General features: G+C 41.0%; 1 protein-coding gene across 5 annotated transcripts in view; it reads left to right on the plus strand.

Moving 5' to 3' along the window:
* SEC31B (SEC31 homolog B, COPII coat complex component) overlaps positions 1-15738 on the plus strand; it is a 35047-nt gene that overhangs the window by 3683 nt on the left and 15626 nt on the right. For all 5 annotated transcript variants that reach the window (XR_009487202.1, XM_059851472.1, XM_059851475.1 and 2 more), the window contains exons 2-15: positions 747-834; positions 2799-2922; positions 3727-3922; positions 4687-4782; positions 5864-6004; positions 6494-6636; positions 6862-6961; positions 8884-9045; positions 10846-10998; positions 11744-11974; positions 13383-13457; positions 13983-14060; positions 14991-15099; positions 15484-15662. Coding sequence is in view for 4 of the 5 variants with exons in the window: in XM_059851472.1 (XP_059707455.1) it covers positions 756-834; positions 2799-2922; positions 3727-3922; positions 4687-4782; positions 5864-6004; positions 6494-6636; positions 6862-6961; positions 8884-9045; positions 10846-10998; positions 11744-11974; positions 13383-13457; positions 13983-14060; positions 14991-15099; positions 15484-15662 (1866 nt within the window). In the remaining variant the exon portion in view is untranslated. The remainder of the gene's footprint in view (positions 1-746; positions 835-2798; positions 2923-3726; positions 3923-4686; positions 4783-5863; positions 6005-6493; positions 6637-6861; positions 6962-8883; positions 9046-10845; positions 10999-11743; positions 11975-13382; positions 13458-13982; positions 14061-14990; positions 15100-15483; positions 15663-15738) is intronic.

Raw genomic sequence — 15738 nt, forward strand, 5'->3', positions numbered from 1 at the left:
CTACATTGTTGCCCAACTAATCTCTCTCCAGACACATGGGGAAATTTGGTTCCTATTTTACAGGTGTCCCTCAATCTATCCTGAGTAAATAAAGAGTTGCTATCAGTGCTGAGATTGAAACCACAGGTAGTTTACTTGTGGATTACTTCTTCTCACCTTCTGCCATTTTCTGGCTCAAAGAGAAAGTCAAATGATTTTTTTTTTCCTTTTGCTTTTTGGAGGAGCAAGAACAAAGTACATTAACTGAATTGGCACACGATAGCATTGCACTTTGCTTTCTGTTGCCACGTCACTTTTTTGCTTGGAATTTAGCCTGTCCTGAGATTCCTTCTGCTTCCTTTTTGCTTATGTATATACTGACATTAGCTTGTTTGGAGAGAGCAACTAGTGCTAGACCAAAATACATTTCTTTAAATTAATTTCTGTAGCTGATTTAAACCAGCCTGCAGTGAAGACTTGAGTATGTTAATTTAGATCCCCTGCTTTTTTCTGAAACTCTCCTGTAATTGGGACATATCAAAAAGAAAGCTGTATATGAAAGAAAATCTGGGGTCAGACAGTGGGATTTTGGGGAGGAATTCAATGAATTCTTAAATATCCTGATTTATTCCAGTATTTGCTGCTACAGGAAGTAGCAATTAACTTCACTCTTTTGAGAGCAGTGTGTTCTCATCATGTTTCTGATGTGAATATTTTCACATCAACTGTGTCTCTGTGTTCTAAACTCTGTGTGAAATTTCTTTCAGAGCTAGAAAATGAAGCTGAAAGAAATTGAGCGAACAGCTGTGCAGGCATGGAGTCCAGCAAACAACCACCCTATTTATCTAGCAACAGGTAAAGTTCTTCACAATTTGTGACTATTAGAGTATGAATCACAGAAAAATTTTATGTAGAGTTGTATGGGTTTTAGCTTTCGACAGTTTCTACCTTGATAGTCCCTGGAAAACTTAAAAGCAATATACCAAAAACATTACAGCTTTTATGTTTAAAGTGACTGGTAGAGAATTACTTCTGTGCCCAACTTTGACATTTTAAACATGAGTGATTTTTCAAAGGTTGAACACATGATTTTTTTTTATTTCTAATTAAGACTCCAGCACTGCTTGGTGTTCTGCATTACACACATCCTGTGCCTGTGGGGGGAAAAAAGTTAATTCAAGTAATGTTCGTTTAAGGTCACTTGTACTTGTCTGTCTTCAGTCATAATCATGTAGCTTGACAATCAAATACTATAAATCTCTTCTCTGTAAAGCTGCCTGTTTTGGTTAACATTCCATTTTCAGTACTTTTGCAAAACCTTAAATTTTATTTTGTTGATTTTATTAATTAATCAATCAATCCCTATTCTTAAAGTAATTTTTATTTCCTGAAGCAGAAAGTGAGCCTGTTCACTGATTTGGCAGAGTTTGTCTATGTGGAGCTGGCAGCTCTGGTGGTTTTGCTGGGTTTGCATGGTAAGGCTTTGGTAGCTGGGGTGGCTTCTGTAAGAAGCTGCCAGGAGCTCCTGCCCTGTCTGCTGGCACCGGTGCCAGCTGCCTTCCAGACAGACCCACTGCTGTCCCAGGGCGAGCATGGCAGTGAGAGTGCCTCTGGGGTAACATAGTTAACAAGAGGGAGAAAAAATGCCATGTGCAACTGAAGCACAAGAGAGGAGTGAGAATATGTGAGAGAAACAATGCTGCAGTCACCAAGGTCTGTGCAGAAGGATGGGCTGGAGGTGTTTCAGGTGCCAGAGCAGAGATTCCCCTGCAGCCCCTGGTGAAGACCTTAGTGAGGCAGGCTCTCACCTCCACAGCCCATGGAAGGTCCATGGTGGAACAGATACCCAGATACAGTCCACTGTGGCCCTGTGGAAAGACCACACTGGAGCAGACTCTTGGTAGGGCCTTTGGCCCCATGGAGAGAGGAGCCCATGCTGGAACAGGTTTGCTGGCAGGACTTGTGACCCTATGGGGGACTGAGATTTGAGCTATCAGTTCTGAAAGACCACCCCATGGAGGGGACCCACACTGGGTCAGTTTGTGAAGAGCTGCAGCGTCTGGGAAGGATTTGCATTGGTGAAGTTTGCAGAGAACAAGGCCAGGGTTTTGATTGAACCAAAGGTCTTGGCTTCAGTTTGCTTTAGATCAGAAGCTGTGTAGTTTCATAAATTGTACTGCTTTTTAATAGTCCTTTGGGCACTTTCCATGCTGTAAGCATCCCTGTGGTAACTGGGGGACAGTTTGCCTGGCAGTGCCCCACTAGACAACATTAAATCAACTTGTAGCTTTTATTCCATAAGAATAAGGAGAAAGAAGGAAGCTACCAATTTGTGACTGTGGGTTGTTGAGGCATGTTTAGTTGGTTACAGTTGAAAAACTTAGTCTGTAGAGTAGGTTTACAAGGTCTGATTAAGACATGTCATGATTGAGGAGCAGTATCAACAAGTACTTGGGATCATAATTGAAGCTGGATTTCATTATGTCAGTGCCTTTGTAATTTAGAGAAGAACTTAATATCAAAAGCCATAGTTGCTTGGAGGAGGGTGCATGAGTTGCACCTATCCCAAGAAAGAAAGTTATCTGTGTAACAGTAGCCTTGGTGACCAGAATTTCCTGAAGAACTTTTAATTTCTTTCAAAGTCTTTGTCATAATCGTTGATTCTTTTTTCTGAGGTGTTCAGACATGTCCTCTTTTTGAACTGTTACAACACTGAGGTTGTGTTGACTATGAAGAATAGGTTTTCAATGCCTTACTCTTTTTGTATCTTGTGCTTTTGATAAAAATGCCCACTTGTGTTGCTCTTGTACTTCTGCTAGGAACATCTGCCCAACAACTGGATGCATCCTTCAGTACAAATGCCACCTTGGAAATATTTGAGGTTGACTTCAGGGATCTCTCCCTGGATATGAAACAGAAAGGAGCACTTCCTGCCTCAAACAGGTACTAGAAGCTCATACTGATGTATCAAATCAATGAAACTGAAAAGGGTTTTCTGGTGCAAGAAAGGAAAGGAGGAGATAATGTTTACAGCATATGAAGCGATCTTTTGAATCAATTGACCTCTCTTCAAAAATGGAACATTTTTGTTGATACTGATCATATTGGGTATAAAAGTAGGGCAGGTGGACTATGAGAGAAATCTGAAATTACTTGTATGGTAGTCAGTCAGTAGAGACATTTTGTATAGTGAATTTGCTGGGGCTAACAATTTGCGCTGAAGAGACTATAGAGAGAGTGAAACTTACTTTCCAGCTCCTTAAAACAAGATGATTTCTTAGGCTTAGGCTTATCAGTGTAGGTGATGTCTGCCCCCAGTGTAAAACACAGCCTGGATATCTAACTAGCAAATTTTAAAGGGTGTAAAAATATTTTTCAGATAACAGCTCTGGAAATGAAGGCACATAGATCTCTTAACTAATTTTCAGTAAAGTCTAGGCTAGAGGATTTCACCCACCAAATCCCATGTGGGGTCCTAAAAGTTTTAAACAAGCAACAAAACAGTCAAAAAAATAGACACAAGCTCTGCCTTCTTAGATTCCCTTGAAAAGACATTGGAAGGAAGCTTATTTCTTTTTTGACATGCAAGAGCCACAGTCCTTTTAAAAGGGAGATGATTGTTTAAAGTGCAGACTGATGGATATATTTGATAGGTTGAAACAGGGATAAGAGTTTTGGTAATGAGGAGGGTGTCTTGATTTCCACCAAACATCATGGCCTATGCCAGCTTTATTTTCTTTTTTTTAGGTTCCATAAGCTGATCTGGGGGAGCTTTGGAAATGGGTCTGCAGAGTCCTCTGGAGTGCTCATTGGTGGAGGGGATAACGGAGTGCTGACCATGTACAGCGTGCACCGCGTCCTGGCTTCCAAGGGCGACCCCGTCATTGCGCAGACAGAGAAGCACTCAGGTCCTGTTCGAGCCCTTGACTTCAACCCTTTCCAGGTGTGTAACATTAAGATACCAAAGGAAAGTTAATCTCCATGTTAGGAAATACGTTCCTTTGTGTATAGATTCATAAAGTGAATGGACAAGTTTTAACTTAAGAGGCACAGTAGTTGACACACAAGGCTGATTTGAGACTCAGATTTGGTTTCTTTTCACAGAATTCTCCTGTGACCTTGTTCAAATCACTTACCTCTCTATAAAAACATGTCTTGTAATATTGTTTAATTTTGAAAGGACAATTACCATTGTCCTTTCAAAATTAAAACTTTTATTTTTTTATTTGTTCAGTTGGTGTTTAATTCAGTGGGGCTCTGATCACATTTGAAAGAACTGCAACATAATGAGGAGTGAACAGAACATGTTTCTTTCTTGTGGTAGCACAAAGGCAAATGGAAAATTGTCTGCAGTCGGTTGTGAGAAACTTGCATCTTCTCAGTAGAAATGTCCTTGATGCCAGGCAAAGGCTCAGCTGGCCAGAGACGGTGGCTTCAAGGCCTATGGCAGAATTTCATCGTGATTAACAGCAGCCATCTGCACAAAACAGACAAATTTTAAATGTATCTGTACTATGCCACAGTGGATGGCATGGAGGCCAGAGATGTGCTTGGTTAATAATCCAGTTAGTATCTTTATGCATGCCAGTGGCTGTGAAATACAGCTCTCATCTCACTGTAGAAGATTTTGGGGGTTTTGCTTCCATTTATTTTTAAGAAATCTGTGAGCAGGAATCTCAACTGAGCATTTCCTTTTTTTTCCTACAGAATAATCTCTTGGCTTCTGGAGCCAATGATTCTGAAATTTTCATCTGGGACTTGAATAATTTCAGTGTGCCTATGACTCCGGGGACTAAATCACAGGTAAATGAGTTTTCCTCTGGGCAATACTCGTGCAGTTTTGTATCTCAGTAGGCAAGACAAAAAGATGTGTGTGGAGACATCCTAGCCTAGTCAGTCAGTCTGTGAAAGGGGAATGACTTTGAAGTCTGTCAGGAGAGAGATGAATCAGAAGAGACTGATTGGTTTCATTCTTGGGGGTGGAAGAAGTGTTGTAAATGGAGGGGAGGTAGACTGGCAAGCTCTGGAAGGATGCGCTTTGCATGGGTGGGTAAGCTCTTTGTGGATTTGAATCAAGTAACTGACCAGTTTATCTTGTGATCCAGCTGGGGCATGTGTGATGGATTAAGAAGGTTTATTGGACCTTCTCTGAGGAATTAATTTATTTCAGGCTTCAGCTGAAGCTTTTCATATCTCATGAAAGTCATATCCCTAGCAGAGCCAGTGAGCCATTAAATGCATCTTGGCTATTGCTCCCAGATAATATTTCCTGAGTTTGAAGAGGAAGAAGTTTCTGATCTTCTGATGCTTATTATATTATTCAGGGTAATCAACTCCTGAAAGTAGAAAAATCATAGTAAACTTCAGTAAAAGCAGGCCAGGTTTTTCCTCCAGTAAGTCTCCTGTTTATTTCCTTGCCTATCTCCTGCATTGCAGTAGATACAATAACAGCAATTAGTCATGAATACTTCATTGTTTTCCGTCTCACTGCACTCCTGACATGTTGCACAAGGTCATCTTTCCATTTAAGTTTGTCTGAGAAGATGGGGTAGAAACATATATGTGTGCTTAGCTGCAGTTCTCTCTGGAGTGATTTATAACACATTTGGCCAATGTAGAATCCAGTGCCTGTTCCTCAAACAGAGGTACTTTTCCAGGTGACATTCCCCTATAGAATTTTACTGTCCACTGAACTCTGAGTAAAGGACTTTCCCTAGTCTTTCTCGTTAGTGCTGCTGGTATTTCCAGTGAGTTGATCAGTAGTTGAAGAGAGGAATCTGTGTATCCTCAAATCCCTAATCCCTCAGTTAAACTATTGACAGACTCCTGTGAGTGTTCCCTCAGCTTGGGAATAATGGATGCGTGGCCTTTCTTGTCTTGGCAGCCACATGAAGACATCAGTGTGGTGTCCTGGAATCGGCAGGTGCAGCATATCCTGTCCTCCGCTCACCCCAGCGGCAAGGCTGTGGTCTGGGACCTCAGGAAGAATGAGCCCATCATCAAAGTCAGTGACCACAGCAACAGAGTGAGTGGAGAAAAGGCTGCATTTCTAACTAGCTTACAACGTGCCACATGGGACTACAAGCAGTGGCACAGACTCTTAGGACAAGTGGTTTTATTCTAGGAGCTGTTGGAACTAGTTCTCTTGGACGCGTAGCACCAAAGCACCTCTTTTTCTTCTTTCCTGAATGAAATGGGGAAACAAGGCCCCTTACTGTTTTTAAAATTCATGCACTCTTGCATTCAGTTCCTGTGTTCACAACTCATTTATGAGAAGCCTCCCAGCTTTCTTCCCAGGTTCAACTTTGGACTTTGACTTCTATGTGGTTAGTGGGGGTTTTTTTGCTGTGAAGAGATGGTAGAAATGCTTGCTGCCTGGAGCAAGACATTACTAGACTTGGTTTATGTTGAGCATTCTAGGCGAGTTCAGTACAGAATGGCATGGCTTTGGCCCATTTGTGCTGTTGCCAACTTGCATTGCTGAATTTTCAGCCTGTGCTATTTTTGTCCCTAGATGCATTGCTCAGGAATGGCCTGGCATCCAGAAGTTGCAACCCAGCTAGTCCTTTCCTCTGAGGATGACCGTTTGCCAGTGATCCAAATATGGGACTTACGCTTTGCTACCTCTCCTCTTAGCCAGCTGGAAGGGCACACCAGGTGAGGACTTGCATGTTGTGTCAAGGCAGACAGCTGGGAGACTGGACTTAGGGAACTATGATTTTCTTCTGGGCCTGCTTTCTTTCCCAGATGAATCTGGTTGAAGGTAGACATGAGAACTTGCATTTCTGAGCCAAGGTGCTGGAGCATGGTACTTTCTTAGTGACTGGATGGCAGAACAAACTGTACAGGAAAGATGACTGATTTCTTTCCGATCTATTTTAGGGGAGTTCTCTCTGTTTCTTGGTGCCAGGCTGACCCTGAACTGCTGTTGAGTAGCGCCAAAGACAACCGAATCTTGTGCTGGAACCCAAGTATAGGGGAGGTATGTAACCACAGCTATCAGTATACATGGTCTGCTTTATATTGTGTAATATTGTGTACTTTACTCTGTGTATGTCCTTCCCTTTATCCTTGTGGAGTGCCAGTGTAATTCCCTTAAGCATGTCTTACGCGCTCTTTCTGAAGTGAATGACTGTGGTCCAAACCCAGACTGAAATAAGCTTTTGCTGATACTTCTTTGTCCAGAGATCAGAGAGGGAAGAAAACTTTAACTTAAAATTTAGTTTCAACTATTTATGATTACTCTTGCTATGCTAACACTTTAGTGTTCTCGCTTTCCATGTGCTTCTTCTTTTTCCTTCTCCTAGAGTCATTTGGGAGGGAACTTGAAGGAGACCAAGGAGCATATGTTAGAGAGGGTCACTGAGAAGGGAGCAGTGTAGTTAAACAATGTGTGTAAACTTTATAGTAAAATGGTTCCACATGTATGTGCTTATCTAGTCATGTATCTCAGAATTACCATTCTTGGTATATTTAGGTATCACCTGAATTAAAGTGGGGCTGTTTAAATTTTTTTTATGCACACGCATTCAGTCAATGCAGATATCCTGCATAAAACTGAACTTTGGACAATGCAGTTGATCTTGATGATAACATGGGGAAAGTGCTCTAACAATACTGATCAAAGTCAAGATGGGAGCCCTAGGCTAGATTAATTTTGTGGGACAATATCACTCAGCTGGCCACTTTTGCCTTGGAGACAAGGAAAAAAATGAATCTGTTTTCCTAAAATGCATGCAATGCTGCTTTTGTAGTTTCATGGGATTTAATGCTCACTTCGTCTAGATCTCTAGTGGTTAGAAGAGATTCAGACTCTGAAATGTTCCTGTTGTCTAATTTTTACAAAAATATTTTCACTGTCTTTTAGTGGAAAACTTCAAAAAAATTACTGTGGCTGACATGCATGCTGCTGTAGATTTGCAGAGTCGTAGTTCAAATTAGACTTCTGTGTATAAACTACTGTTAGGGGATTCTTTTTGACTTGGTACTAATGAACAGCAAATTTTCAAGTGAAAAGAGTTGGGAAGCTTTCCAGTATTAACAATTAATACAGTTATACAGAATGGCTGATCTTGTAAGTTTGAGGGAAGTATTGGTTTCTTTGGGTTTGGGGGATGTTTGGTTTCTTGGGATTTGTTTGTTAGTTTTTCTGTTTGGCAGTCTAGATTTTAATATAAGCAAATGATATTAATTTGCTTCTATCTGGAACAGAAAACACAGATCATGTTCCCACAGAAAATGAAGCTGTGATTGTCTATGCTTTGTTTCTGTAAACCATAAAGGAAATATGTTCATTTTACAAATGGGAGGTTTAAAGTCAAGGCTGTGTTAGTGAGTTGCCTAACATCAGGCAGGAAGGCTGTGGATTGAACTTTGGCTTTTTGAATGCTGAACCATAAACTTGTTGGCTGCAATGCCCTTCATAGTTCATGTGCAGCTATTACATTCCTCTCTTCTTGTTCTATTTTTTTTTTCTTTAGGCTCTTTATTTTCCTTGTCACGTTTGTTACTCCACACTATTCTTTCTGTTTGTGTTCTTGCCTCTTGACTTCTGGTTTTATTGTGTTGTTTTTTGGTGTCTCTCCCTTGGTTAACAGCAAATGTGACAATGCTATAATACTCTGATACAGTAGTACTCAGGAAGCAGAGCAAAAGTGACTTCTCACATTTGGATTTTGCTCTATAGTCAGAATCCAGTTTTACATGAGTTTTCTCTGACTTTCAGCTGTTTGGACTCAAGGTGCTATAATTTGGTTGCAAATGCACCCTTCAAGAAGCAAAAATAGGAGATTGGTATGCAATGGTGACATGTAAATAGAGTGACAGGCTTGCTGTGGGCAAGTAATTTGGGGAAAGCAGGAGGCTATTTGTGTTGTGCTTCTGTCTTCTCTCTTTCTGTAATAGGTGGTGTATGAGTTGCCCATTCGGAGTCAGTGGTGCTTTGATGTCCAGTGGTGTCCTAGGAATCCTTCAGTCTTCTCTGCTGCCACTTTTGATGGGTGGATCAACATTTATTCTGTTATGGGTGGGAACTTAGAAGCTCAGCAGAAGACGCAGGCTGACAAGGTAAAGTCCTGTGACCGTGTTAGACCTTGACAGACAGGCAGTTTCTCTCGGGACTGCTCAGAGTTGTGGAAACACACGCGTGTAACAGGGTCACTTTAAAGTGATGCAGTCTGTCCCACACACCCGGACCGAAAGCTGTATGGTGTGGGAACCAGAAGCTGCCTGTGTGGAGGTTTAATAATCCCACCAGATCCTAAAGAGAGACCACATTGCCTCTGACAATAAAGAGAACCAAGAGTGAGGGCAGTTGTGATGTTAAGATACGTTTTATTGTTATTACTGTTAGACTAAAAATGAAGCAGTATGCAAGCTTTTCTTGTCATTAGGTTAACAATAAATACATTGATACTAATAATAGGACATGTTATTGTTCATTAGTTTCGAAGGTAATTTTATAAAGTGGCTTATAAACCACTATTAGCAATTTTCCTCAAGTCTTTGAGCATGTTAATATTTTTGATACTGAAACCCGTTACTTAGCCAGTGAATAGATGAGCAAATTCTGAACAGATTAAATGTCACTACTGTCTAAAATTTTAGTTTTAATCTGCTGTCTAGTCTTTTAATTCCCTCCCTCTGTCCCAGCCAACGAATGCTTTACAATACAGGTTTTAAGAGAATATGTATGAACTGGCTTAAGTGTTATTTATATAGTCATTTACAGCTGACTGAGTTCAGTTTCATAGGATTTGCAAGAGACAGAAAATACTTTATCAAGCAACAGCTGCGAGAGATTAAGGATTTATTTAACCCATGGAGAATTTTCTTTCTCTGCATTCTTCATGTGTATGCACCACACTTCCACTGTTCAAAACTGGGGAACAGTAGTGTTGAATAATTCCTGAATAAATTGAATATCAAGTAAGAACACAAGGAGGAGGTAATGACAGTTATGGTGACAGGGAGTTTGTGACCAAAAGGTCTTTCTCTTATGAATTCAATAGTCTCAGGACAGAAACTCTATTGCAGACCTGGTTATGTATATTTATTTCTTTAAGGTTTAGGGTGTTTGATCTGTTGGATATAAGCTGTTCCTCAAGAACTGTTCTTTCTTTGGAATTGGTTTCCTCTGAAGAAAGACAAAATACTGCTTGTGATTCTAAGATTTGGCAACCTTAGCTTGATCAGCCTGAGGTTGCTTCCTTTCGGGTACGCTGGTTAGCTGAATTATAAAGCTGTTCCCTACGGTCCAGTCAAACTTGAACAGGATTATCTTTAGCAAACAACAAATCTATGTGAACAATGTTAAAAATGAAAAGTGCTTGCAAACAGCATTATATGTTTGTTCACTGACTCCCTAAATGTAAGAAATCTGGCTCAGGGGCCACTTTTGTCTCTCTTGTCTAGACAAGAAAGTTTTATTTCATCAGTCTCATCGAAGCCAAAAAAGCTTGAGACAGTCCTTGAAGCTAACCCATTTGAAAGACTCCAGCAACACAAAGGGAGTCAGAATTTCTCTGTGAGAAAAACAAGAAATAAGTTGGACAACTTTTGACCATGTGTTGTTGTTATCTTGCATAAAACAAGTAATTTTGCAACTCCTCTGTTTGAGCTGGGTGCTAGGCCTAGCAGTGCTTTTTTAGGACATTTGCATCTTGCTAAGGAAAAACTTCTTGAAAATCTCTTAGGGTAAAACTTCCTTGAGAAATGATTGCTGGAACTGTTTTGAAATGCCCTTTCTCTTGCACAGGGCCTCAGTGGTATTCCAGAAAGAGGTACTGTACTAGCCTCATTTTTCATGCTTAGTCCATACTGAGAGGAATTGAATTATATTTTCTTCCTATTTCCATCTGATTCTAGATCTCTTCCTCCTTCAACAACCTGGATCCCTTTGGCACAGGACAGAGCCTTCCTCCTCTGCAGGTGCCAGAGCAAGTAACTCAGACCACCTTGATTCCACCATTAAAAAAACCACCCAAGTGGATTCGCAGACCTGTGGGAGTTTCATTTGCAGTAAGTGAATGGAGCATCCTTAGCTGAAAATGCAGTAGATGTGTTGTCTTGTGACACAATCCTTTGCTTTGACTAGAGAAACCTGTATCTTGTTGCTAGTTGTTTTAATGCCTGTTTAAGGTGCATTGTAGGGTCCCATTAAGTGAAGTTTGTTTACTCTCAATATTTAGATATATTTTCAATAAGAAAGAGTCCTGTAGTGGAGAATGGGAGATTATAAGTAGAAGTTAACATAATCTAAGAAAAATTTGTAAAAGCTGTCCTCGCAGGCTGGCATGCATTCCCATTCTCCTCTCTCTGTCTCTTTCCTATCCAGGCATTTAATTTTCTTCACATCTTTGCTCCTAAATTGGATGGCTGAATTGTTCTTTTAGCCTGTTGCTTGATTTGTTCTTTGTCTAATACCTGCTCTTCACCTGATAGTTTTTATCATTGCAGTCTGCCTCTCCATGTAACAAAAGAACTGCCAGTTCTGTTCAGTGGTACTTTTTCCTCTGTGCCTCTCTGGCACTTGCAGTTGGCTAGGCTGATTGGATATGCACAAGTGTAAGTTTATCAGTGTTCAGTTCAGCTGAAGGGCTAGTAATGAGAGCTCCCTCAGTGCTCATACCATCCATGCACACTAAACTCTTGGGTTCCTTGTGATCACTGCTGGACCTTGGGTCTGTCTTGCTAAATGAAGAACTGAATAGTTTTTACCTTTGTTTATAAGAATACTTACTGTGTCTCCCTCTGTCATTCTCAGTTTGGAGGAAAACTGATTACCTTTGGTCTAACCAAAGCTCCTGGACAGCAAATGCAGCAGACTTATCCACACCAGGTATTCATCAGTCAAGTCACTACTGAAACTGAATTCCTACTCCGATCCAAAGAACTGCAGATGGCCTTGCAGTCAGGGAACCTCCTTGATTACTGCCAGGGCAAGATCCAGACAGCCAAGCTGCCATTTGATGAGAACCTTTGGAACTTCTTGAAGGTAGGATGGCTGTGGTGAAATACAGAGGTCAGTTCTTCTGTGGTCCTGGGGTGGAATATGGTCCTCTCTAGCCCTTTATATTCCTGTTTTTTAAAATATAAAATGGAATTGAATTAATATACATATTATTTTTCTAAAGAAAGTTGAGGTCTTGGAGGTTGTCTTGGTTTTTATTAGGAATGATCTTTTCAGTGGATTTGTTTGGGCTTCCTGAAACAGGATCTTTTCAACTCAACACACGGCCAAGCTGTATCTGCCTGCAACCTGTGGAGCAGTACGTTATTATTTTTCAAGGTGAAGTCCAAATGGACAATGAGATACTCCAGAACAAAGGAGAGAGCTGTAGCATGAGGACTGACTAGCCTTCATGGACAATTTGGTAGCATGAGAGTTTGGTAATAAGAAGAGGTCGTCCTTCTGAAGAGGCAGGGCTTAGTCTTGGCAGTGGTTTACAGACACTTGTAGCAGACTGTATGGAGGGCAAAATATTGAGATATTTGCCGCAGTATTATATTTGTGTGGGGAATCTTGAACAGGATGACCAGCTGTTAATCTAGGTGGTGAAAGTGGTCTCCGTTGCAACAATGTCTTCGGTTGTGTTAAGTGAGACACATCAAACTGTCATTTTGAGTCGCTTTTTATAATCCATCTGGTGTGTGGTCCTGAGAGACCACTCCAGCACATAAAGGATATATTGCAATTTATTGTCTTAAACTACAAACTAGGCTTCTGTACAAAAGTGTCCTGCAGCACCATTCCTGCTTCTGCAGGAACAGTTTCTGAAATGGACTGTTTACAAGTATCTTACACATGTATAGTTTGATCATTTGTGTAGAAGCAGCAGCATGGGACTTAACTGAGACTGACAGATTCTCATTGCAGAATGTAAATCATGCATTAAAGCATTTAAATAGTGCCTATCAATTAGGCTGTGTGCAGCCTGTGGGAATTTTTGGGAGTGTCTGAAATCCTCACCCAGGGAGCTTCTGTAAAAGTTAACTAATTCTTGTGAATTAGCTAGCGCTTCAGGCAACCAGCTTGTCTCAGTTTCATCCAGATTCAAATCAGTCAATTTTTTCTGTGAAGAGACTAGCTTGGCAATTCCTAGATTATCCAGAAAACTAATGACCAAGTACACTAGGTATGTAAACAGTTGTGGTCTTGATACACAATTGTACCTCAGTTGTAACTGTGGGAAACTTGAGTTTTGCCCTTTTATCATGATTATAACTTAAATTCCATACATCTTTACACAATAGTTATTAGGTGGACTTTTCATAGTTCAATTCTTTTATCTGTAAACTGAGGTCTGAACTTTGCTGCTGCTAGAGGCAGCTAACTATTATCAGTGTGTAGATGTCTATGATATTACATATTTTTTGTCTTTTTAATATTCATTGGGACTCAGGTGAATTTGGAGCAGGAGTCCAGGACTAAACTTCTCAAGCTGCTGGGCTACAGTAAAGAGGATCTGCAAAAAAAGGTAAGGGGTATTTCCAATAGATAGAAACCTTTGCAGGACTAAAGCTGTTGCAGGAGGGTTGTAGGGTCCTACTGGAAATGAGCAAGTGTTCTCACAGCACACAAATGACCAAAGTGGGAGTCACATGAAGTATACCCCACTAAAAAGCAAATGCAGCACTTGTAAGGGTGTAGCCAGAGGGGACTTGAGCCCAGTTATCTTGCTTTCAGTTGTTGGTGCACTGGGAAGTGTTCAACAACAGTGCAGTTGTGAGAGCTTCTTTTAGCATTCAGCTCTCTGCATCTCAGGGGATTCTTCAACGAGGAAGAACGTGACAGGTGGAGACAGTCTAGCATAGTACTGATGGATAATGCTCTGAAAAGGATAAATAGTCACTGATAGGCAGCCAGCCAGGAATAGGGTGAGGTGGAAATTTTCAAACAGGTGAAAGAGTTGGGGGAATTGTGTCTGGGGCTTGCCAGTCTCTTGGTAGTTTTGCTGTCCATGTGCTTACTTTGCTTTACTCTGTGTCTGTTATTTTTCTAGATTGCCTCATGTTTGAATAATGGGATCCCAGATAAACAGCCCCTTCCTGAGGCAGGTGATACAAATGCACCAGATCAGGTATGTCCTGTGCATCTTGCCAGCTTGGGAGAGCAGAGGAGGGCAGAATGAACTGGAAGGCCTAATTCCAACCACAGCTTGTTGGGCTCAATGCTGGCATTGCAGAGGGCAGTTCACAGGCCTATCAAACTCTCACAGGGTCAGACTAAATGATAATAACTTTCCCTTCTGGCTTTAAAACTAACCAGTGAACAGTGAAGGACTCCTGGCTATTATTCCTGCAAGAAGGTTTGCTTCACCAGTGTTGATTTCTTCAGTGGTAGAATTAGCCTCACCCCAGCTTAACTTGATGCTACTGTTCTGGATTTCCTCTGTGAAGCTTCTGCTGTAGTACTTCTTTCTTTTTCACCTCTATCCTCTGAAATGTATTTTCACATAATTTTGGGATGTCCATTTTCAGATGCCTTCCAAGGCCTGGTTCACTGTAAACTTTTCTCCTCTGAGGTATTTAAAACTTATACCCTCTGATTAGTAATCACCTTCACAAGCCTCAAACACTGGCTGAGATATTCTAGGAGTAGCAATTGTGTCCTGCATTTCAGTAAAGCACCACACATGGCTGTGATCCAACCTGTGATTTACAGATTTTACTTGTTGTTCTTGTCTCTGTTCCATCCAAAATAGTTCACCTTGCTCAAGGGCTGACAGTTGAGTTGACAAATGCTGCCCAGCAGTGCTGTTGGCATTGCATATCTTGCACCAATCAATCTCCTAAGCTTTGTCAATTGCAGCACTGCTCTTGCTGCTTCCCTTGTGAAACTGTGCAGATTGATTGCGCAGTGACAGGAGTTTCCAAATTGAAATTAGATTTATATGAGCATACACAACCAAATGGAGAGCAGCCCCATCCCACCCTGTAATCCACTAAACTGTTTTGGGTAGAATATGTATGTGCAGTGAATTAAATAAGCTCTTGCTGTTTTTGCACAGCTTTTGATGAATTCCAGTGATGATGTATCAGCTGTTTCTTCCTCTTCAGCCTTTTTTGATAACCTCATCCCACAGCATATGAGCACACTGGAGATTCCTGTCACAGAAGGTATGTTACATAAAGAGTGTTTCTGCCCTCTTAGGAAAAGGGGAGAGGAGAGAAAACCAGAAAATTCAGAGAGACCAGGAAGAATCTAGTTCTCTTCAGCAGATGGAAACATTTAAAACATATGACTCCTTCAATTGTAATGTAGCATATCACATTGAGCATAGAAGTTCTTCTTCCAGATGAGAGACCCATTAAAAATTTAGAAGAATCTTCTAGATGATGGAAGACCTAGAGTCAATTCAGTGGGTTTTTTTGAGTTTCCAAATTTTCTTTTAGGTGGGCTTTTAGCTGTTACTGCTTTTTACTGCCTGCTCTTTAAAACAAGCATCATCAATGCATCTGAGTGATGACTTTTTGGGTTGATTCTGTTTCTCACCTCTGTAGATACAGATGGACTCATCAGCCAAGCCCTTCTGTTGGGGAATTTTGAGGGTGCAGTGGAGCTGTGCATGCGAGCAGAGCGCTTTGCTGATGCCATCATCTTAGCTATAGCTGGTGGGGATAACCTCCTAAAGGAAACCCAGAAGCGCTACTTTGCCAAGCGGAAAACAAATCTCTCTGTGGTGAGTGATGGTTTTGTGTACACAATGAGCAGGGGAAGGTGTGCACTGTCTTGCCAAATGTTCCTCTGAATATATG

This window comes from Haemorhous mexicanus, chromosome 7 (genome assembly GCF_027477595.1).
Source record: "Haemorhous mexicanus isolate bHaeMex1 chromosome 7, bHaeMex1.pri, whole genome shotgun sequence".
NCBI classification, from domain to species: Eukaryota; Metazoa; Chordata; class Aves; order Passeriformes; family Fringillidae; genus Haemorhous; species Haemorhous mexicanus.